Below are 8,160 nucleotides of genomic sequence, written 5' to 3' on the forward strand. Positions count from 1 at the left end.
AATATGCGAGAAAAGGGGATCTTTCATCACTTCATCATATTCTGGTTCCATTTTTTTTCTCAGCAACTCGAGCAGTTTCAAACGGCAGCTGTTATTAATCTTTTTAACCTGAGGTTCCAAGCCTTCACCGTATTGACGACTCGGCAATTCCAACTCCATACCTGAAAATTAAACATAATTAAAATATAATAGCTATCAATAACTAATATGAATCACTAAAATAATAGATTGTGTGTGAAATCTTCGTTAATCATCATCCTAACAGACAATTTAACAAATTCAAAAATTGCCTCTTTTATATATATATATATATTTTCGAATTCTAATACTGGTGATAGAATTTCATACCTTTGTAAATCGACTGAAATAGTGATAAATTCAGAAAGAGATCACAAAATCTTCTCGGCTAGGTTCAAGAATCGTCGAAATCAGAGTGAAATTGAATGAGTTAGGGTTTATAAACTTGGGAATATGATATTCTACCCCTTGTTCTCCAAGGAGCAGAGAAAAATAGGTTTGATAGATTAGAAATCGAGTTTTAATAGTGTAGATTCGTGCTTGTTCGGTTTAAATCAAGTGGGAATCCAACCGGACTTAACCGACTAAAACCAAAAAATCATTTTTCGACTAACATGGACACGGGATCGATCGGTCTCCAATATATGACCGATCGATCTACTGTCGATCGAGCTATAGCAGATCGGCTAACCTGGGCTTCGCTCGATCAGAATATGGTCCGCAATTTTTTTTTGTTCTGGACATTTATCGGGATCGACTGATTCAGATCGATCGGGTGATTACGGGATCGATCGGTCCCGATGCAAAATTGTCTTCGTCGTTTTTGTTTTTTTCTTGGATTTTAATATATTCTTTTAATCATTTTCGTTTGAAAATATAATTTATTACTTAATATTTTTTTTTCATTATTATTTCGTATTTTTAATTGAAATTAGGGGCAGTATTGCCATTTAGAAAAAAATTAGTCTAATAGGACATAACCAATATAAGATTAGACTAATGGGACATAGTTACTGTTTTTTTGGCCCAAAAAAACAATTTTCCCTATTTCTTTTAAGTTTGCCAACTAAAAGTCTAAAACAAACCATATTATAATTGATGGATTCTAGTTCTCCTCTTTCTTCTCTCAGTTCTTTTGGCGACTCTCTCTTCTTCTCATCTTTATCAGTTATGTTTCTTTTTCAAAGTTGGTCTGATTTTTTTGGTAAAACTATTATCATTGTAATTGAGACAACTACTATTAATTATATGAAAAGCGCAAGCTATGCAATTAAAATCAGTTAGACAGTTCTTATTGAGAGAAGTAAGTATTAATAAGAATTATAGTGGAGATCACCCAATAAGAATTCAGCGTAGAAAATAATTACTGTTATATAATACGATAAATACGTTTAAAAGTAGAAAGTAATATGTCAAGTAGAAGTAGGATCAAATATTAACAGTGATTATGTTTTAAAAATATTGATTCTGAATTCATTCATGTTATATTTTTTAGTGTCTAACTGGTAACCATCTCGAGAATACTAAGAACAAATAGGAAAAAAATGAATGAGAATAAAATTAGAGAAAAAGTCGAAGATAGCACCACACCAAATTTTTACCACAAAATAGCATCACAAAGAGGAAAATGACCAAAATAAGTTTTATTGAAGGGTAAATATGTATTTATTATCCTTAGGTTAATTAATCTAAAACTTAGGGTTTAGAATTAAGGGGTGGAGTTTTAGCAATATGTTCAAATTTATAAAAATAAAAACATCAATATTAAAATTTTAAAAACAAAAAGATGTTATTTTGATATTTTTATTTTTTGAATGCTATTTTTATGACAAAAATTTAAAAGTGCTATTTGAGAAAATTACCCATAAAATTATGGGAATAATGAAAAATGATTATTCCATACCAAATTTAGTGAGGAACAAATTTATTTTTTAATTATCTACAATAAAAGTAATGAAAAAGAATGAAAAGTAATAACTGTTTCTTATGAATGATAAAATTTTTTAGGAACACTAAAAACTGCATTATTTTTCATCATTCCTTGGTCAACAGTGCCTTGATCTATTCAAAATTTAGAGGACCAAGAAGAAAAGTTGCTTACTAAAGAAGAATGATGGGCCGACCATATTGGGCTTGTATATTGTACATCTCTCGGCCTTTTAATCAATCGTAGTTCCCGCGTGTCCAACAAGCTTCGTGAACGTTGCGCACTGAACTTTATAGGCAAAAACTGCAAGCAACGGAGTTAACCTTTTCCACTGTAAATAAAATCCTGAAGCAGCAAATCCTCATTTTGTTGCCTGCTGTTTCATTTCTTGGGCTTTCCTGGGGTAAAAGAAACGATGAATCTCAAAAAGGAGTCAAGAAAGCTGTTTCCATGGGTTTACTTCTTTTTCTTCTACGTTTTCCTCCTCGTCTCTGCTCGCGTTCAACCTTCGGAAGCTGCTACCAAAGACTCGCCCAAGGGACATGTGAAGTTACAGAATCATCTACTTGCCTCCTCCGTCGTCTTTCCTGTCTCCGGGAACGTTTATCCTCTTGGGTAACTTAAACCTCTCTGCTAAATTTCATCTCTTTCGTTTGATTCCCTCGTTTTCTTGGTAATTACTAGATTAATTTTAATGTGAATTCTTGACTCTGTTGACAGTTAATCTTTTAAGATTATGGTTTTTATTTCAGGTACTATTATGTGTTGCTTAACATAGGAAACCCACCTAAGGTCTTTGACTTAGACATTGACACTGGCAGTGATCTCACCTGGGTTCAATGTGATGCACCCTGCAAAGGTTGCACAAAGGTATAAATTTAATTTGCTTTTAGTGACATTGCTTTTTTAATTAATGCCATGTTCATCATATCTCTCTCTCTCTTTGCAGCCACGTGATAGTCAGTACAAACCCAAATGCAACACTTTACCTTGTTCGCATATGTTGTGTTATGGCCTAGACCTTCACCAGAGAAGACCTTGTCTCGACCCTCAGGATCAGTGTGACTATGAAGTTGGATATTCAGATCATGCATCTTCTCTTGGTGCTCTCGTTACTGATGTGTTCCCTCTGAGACTTGAAAATGGATCCACTACGCATCCCCATTTGACATTTGGGTTTAGTTTTCTTCACCCATTTTAATTCATAAGCTGTAAATAGTTGGTGATCTTTGCTTGTTTCTTTTTTTTCAGATGTGGGTATGATCAGGAGAGCCCTGGTCCACACCCTGCTCCTCCAACAGCTGGTATGCTTGGCCTTGGCAGAGGCAAAGTAAGTATCTCATCACAGCTTAGTTACTTGGGGATAACCAAGAATGTGATTGTGCATTGCTTAAGTCATGACAATGGTAATGGCTTTCTCTCTATCGGAGATGAGCTTGTTCCTTCTTCTGGAGTTACGTGGACTTCTTTGGCTCTTAAGTCAACTAGGTGAGAGCGCATCATCTTCTTTGTCTTCTTTATAGTTGACTTAAGAGCTGAAACTCACTCTTCTGTGTTTCTTTAGTAAACACTACATGACTGGACCAGCAGAGCTTCTCTTTAACGACAAGACCACAAGTGTCAAAGGCATTAACTTCATTTTCGATAGTGGAAGCTCGTACACTTACTTCAATGCCCAAGCATACCAAGCGATTCTTTCTCATGTAAGATCCAGTTTCTTCTCTGAAAGAACAAAAAATAAAAAAGGCTTAGCTTCTCACCTTTTTGGTGTTTAAACCACATCTTGTATGTAGATACGTAAAGATTTGAAGGTTAAGGCTTTGATGGAGACAAAAGAAGATAAAAGCTTACCGGTCTGTTGGAAAGGCAAAGAGCCTTTGAAATCAGTATATGATGTGAAGAAATACTTCAAGACTATTACTTTAAGATTTGGGAGTCAAAAGAAAGGTCAGCTGTTTCAGGTTCCACCTGAGTCATATCTCATTATCACTGTGAGTCTCACATGTGACCTGTATCTGTATATTACATATAAAAAGGTCCATGGCTTGAGACTGAGAGTTTGTTTTTTTTTTTGTTTTCAGGAAGAAGGAAGCGTATGTTTGGGGATTCTAAACGGATCTGAGATCGGGCTCGATAACTACAACATCATTGGAGGTAAGTAGACAAGATAAACCAAAGTTTGTTTATGTTCATCCACAAATGTGTGATATGAGTATGTGTGTGTGTGATAGACATATTCTTCCAAGGGATAATGGTAATCTACGACAATGAGAAGCAGAGGATTGGATGGATTCCTTCAGACTGTGACAAGCTTCCCAAGTTTTGAACCCTTTTATTTTTGTCCACTTTTCTTTCCTGTTGCAGCTGTTTCTCCAACTTCATCAAGTTTATCCTTTTTCTGCATACAGTGTGAACCACAACCGTAGAGGAGTTTTGTCGAAGGAGGAGGAGTATCAAAGAGGCTTTAGTTTGATAAGATGGCTTTTCGCGGGAACTGATTCTTCTAACAAGAAAGATGGAGAGCTTTGAGGTGTTTTTTACTGGTGACATAAAAGATGTTTTTGGTTATTCTGTTTCATTGAAACAACAAAGGACATTTATTGTGAATATATATCTCTCGTGTAAGTCATCATCAGATGTAATATAGAAAGGAACTCAAAGTCATCATCAGATGTAATTTAGAAAGGAACTCAAATCCTGAGAGTGCAAAAATGCATTAGAGTTTTGTCAAAAAAAAATGCATTAGAATTCCAGAAAAAAAAATTGAGTAGTTTTCTACCAGTGTGAATATATAATAAGATAAAGAAAAACAGCCTGAATTAACCAAACTACCACTATAAAAACCAAAAAGTGAAAAAATAGTGAAAGGGAAGTCTGAGACTCTGAGTGAGAGACTCCAAACCAATATTTATTTTATGCACATTGCAAAACAAAAATCAAATACTCTTTATATTAGAAAAACAAATCAGTTATATTTTTATACATAGTCAAGACTTGAGTTAAATGTACTAAAGCATTAATAGTTAACCATTACTTTTGGAATTATATTGAACAAAGATTGGTTTTAAATAAATTTATTTCAAATAATTGGAATGGAATTAATAATATTTGATCAATCTAAACATGCTAAACTATATGTTTGCATTTTAAATGAAAGACTATATATATTTATATATATTAATAGAATTGTTACTTGAACTTTTTTGGTAGTCAAGACTTGAGTTAAATGTACTAAAGCATTAATAGTTAACCATTACTTTTGGAATTATATTGAACAAAGATTGGTTTTAAATAAATTTATTTCAAATAATTGGAATGGAATTAATAATATTTGATCAATCTAAACATGCGAAACTATATGTTTGCATTTTAAATGAAAGACTATATTATTGGTCAATACTACTAACAATTTTCCACGACAAAAACTGAAAGAGTTACGTATAATTATAAGGGTTTTTTGCAAAATTAACTCACAACTTAAAGTCAAACACAAAATTAATTTTTTTTTTGAATTTTTTTGTCCTATCTATCCCACAAATTCGGATTATTCACGAAAATGCCATCACGCCAAGATCTGAAAAACCTGCATATCAACCTCAAATCTGAAAAACCTGCATATCAAAAAATATTCAAATGACTTAAAACACACATAAAATTAGTAGAAAATTAGATATATATACTTTTATAGAACACACAACGTACATATCCAAATGGAATATGAGAACCATCTGATTAAAAATTTGCAAAAAGATAGATTATTGAGAAAAACATGAGACAAAACCGAAAAATTCATATAAAGTTTGGTGGAAGATTAGATAAATTTACCTTTATAAAACATACAAAAATACATATCTAAAATTAATAAATTTACCTTTAAATTAGTGGAAGATGAGAACTATGTGATGAAAAACCTGCAAAACAAGATAAATTAGTGAGAAAGATATGAGACAAAAACAATAAATTTATATAAAGATAAATAAATATAGATAAATAAATATAAATAATTATTTAAATAAATAATAAATGATAAAAATAAAATAAAATATTTTTAATAGTTTTGAACTATATGTTTTCAAATTAAAACTTTTTGCAATAACTTATGGAAATTGTTTTCATTTTTTCTTTTCATTTTTTATTTTCACATTTTGAAAATTTTAAAACACAATATCAATAATTAAGGTAATTAAACCAATTACTTCGAATTGATATATTCTATGGAACTAATTCTAGATAATTAGAAAATATATGAACAAAATATATTAGATATAAATAAGACATAATGTTTGATTATAAGGTTGAATATATATGGGCCACACCCAGGTTAGACGCCCCTCAACTATCGATTAAACATTATTTTGTATTAATTTTTATTAATTAATTAATATATAAAAGCCATGTCAACATCCGTAAAAGCCACGTCAACATCAGTTACCATTTGACTAACGGAGATACGGACAATGTATGGATAAACATAAATATCTATATTCATATATGAAATTTGAGTATATTATGTGTTGATGTATGTTTTACCACATGATACATGTTTATGTACTGATCGGGACCGTTACCTCTGTTGATGAATGAATTTTCCGATTTCCCTTTATCCCGCATCGTTTTCTTTCAATTCATCAAAACCATGAATCATCTTTGATTTAACTATTAGAATCTCTATTTACAAGAAATTGAATGTGCTTTATCATCCAAACCATTTCTCTCATTAATCGTATTATGAAATATCCTATGAATCTCATAGTTGATGCAAAGCATTTCAAAATATCCTATTTAAGTTAATGAGATCATTGGTCTTAGACTTTCAGGTAATGCTCTCTTTATCTTTCTACATGTCTTCCACACTGATTTGTCGAATCTTCGTAACCTATTCAACAAATGCATCATCACATTCACTCGATGTTAAAGCCTACATCGACTGGGTATAGCTCGATTCTTTTTAAGTTGACTTTATAATCAAGTGGGGTTGTGATTGAGTGTGATGTGATTTATTTCTGGCTTTCAGTTGGCCTTTAAATCGATTTGTGCAGTTCTATTTTTTTCCACTGGTATTCTACGTATATCTATAAGCTATTCACTGGTCTAAATGTGGCTTGATTGCTGTTTTATAGACTATGTGAGAGATTAATATTCATTGACAATTTCGTTTGTGATATTTGCAAGAGTTTGCTTACACATCTATATGTAACAATTTCGTTTGTAATAGTATGCAAGAGTAGAGTTTGATGTAAAACAAATAGGAAAATTAGATATCCATAGGAAAAAATACAAATACTGAAAAATATGATAATATTTGATTTGGGCATCTCACCCTTAGTTAGGGCCATGGTAAGTGACTTCATTGAAATATACCCATTGCAAAACAAATAATAGAATTTTAAAAAGAAGGTAAAAGCAATAGAGATAATCCCACTTGTTTATTAAAAAAAGTGCAGGTCAATAATTTTTAAGATCTATACTATTAAAGCAGGATCCTATTTTAAAAATTTAAGATTCTGCCCCTGCATTTTAATATATTTACAAGTCTTTCCATTGGAAACTAAAATATAATATTCTCTATAACTATGATAATTAACATTTTCCATATTTTTTGAATGATAATAATTTTAATTTTATGCAGTATATACTTTCCATTTAATTTAAATGTCATTTTTTCAACTATAATATTATTTAAAGATCGGCTATGAATATATATGTACATGCAAATTAAAAAAATGTTATTATGACATTTTTTACATAATAATGATATGTCAATTTTGAGTGTTCAGTTTTTTTTTTTAAACTTATCTTAAAATTAAGTATGATCTTTTTGGCTTAATTTTTGGGAATCACATAAGTATCTAAAACATATATAGGCTTTGAGTTTATCTCTGGACTCCTCAGTTATGTTCATATCCTTCTTCTTCAGGTGATGCTGTGGTTGGAAAAGATGTGAAACCGCTTGATGCTACATTGGTTTCAAGCGAGGTTTGGTATGGGAAGGAGAAAGGAAAATATCCGCTAAAAAAGAAAGGAAATGCAACAGTTTACAGTCAGTTGTATCCCTTTGATGGCCTCCTTATTAGATTCGGGTTAATTATGGGCTTCCAACTTAAAACCAATTGGTAATTAGTGGATTGGCCCTAACCCTTTATATATTACTCAATTATTTCTCCAACTACCGATGTGGGACTTTATTCATCAACACTCCCCCTCACGCACATGCG

General features: G+C 31.6%; 1 protein-coding gene across 1 annotated transcript; it reads left to right on the forward strand.

Moving 5' to 3' along the window:
* The first annotated feature begins 2,291 nt into the window (after window positions 1–2,291).
* LOC108820100 (aspartic proteinase Asp1-like) lies at window positions 2,292–4,624 on the forward strand. The gene is made up of 9 exons (XM_018593080.2): window positions 2,292–2,560; window positions 2,698–2,815; window positions 2,895–3,121; window positions 3,197–3,433; window positions 3,510–3,648; window positions 3,739–3,936; window positions 4,027–4,099; window positions 4,177–4,264; window positions 4,354–4,624. The coding sequence occupies exons 1-9, from the start codon at window positions 2,361–2,363 to the stop codon at window positions 4,472–4,474; spliced, it is 1,401 nt and encodes a 466-aa protein (XP_018448582.1). The 5' UTR covers window positions 2,292–2,360; the 3' UTR covers window positions 4,475–4,624.
* Window positions 4,625–8,160: the final 3,536 nt, after the last annotated feature.

This window comes from Raphanus sativus, unplaced genomic scaffold (genome assembly GCF_000801105.2).
Source record: "Raphanus sativus cultivar WK10039 unplaced genomic scaffold, ASM80110v3 Scaffold0634, whole genome shotgun sequence".
Lineage (NCBI taxonomy): Eukaryota > Viridiplantae > Streptophyta > Magnoliopsida > Brassicales > Brassicaceae > Raphanus > Raphanus sativus.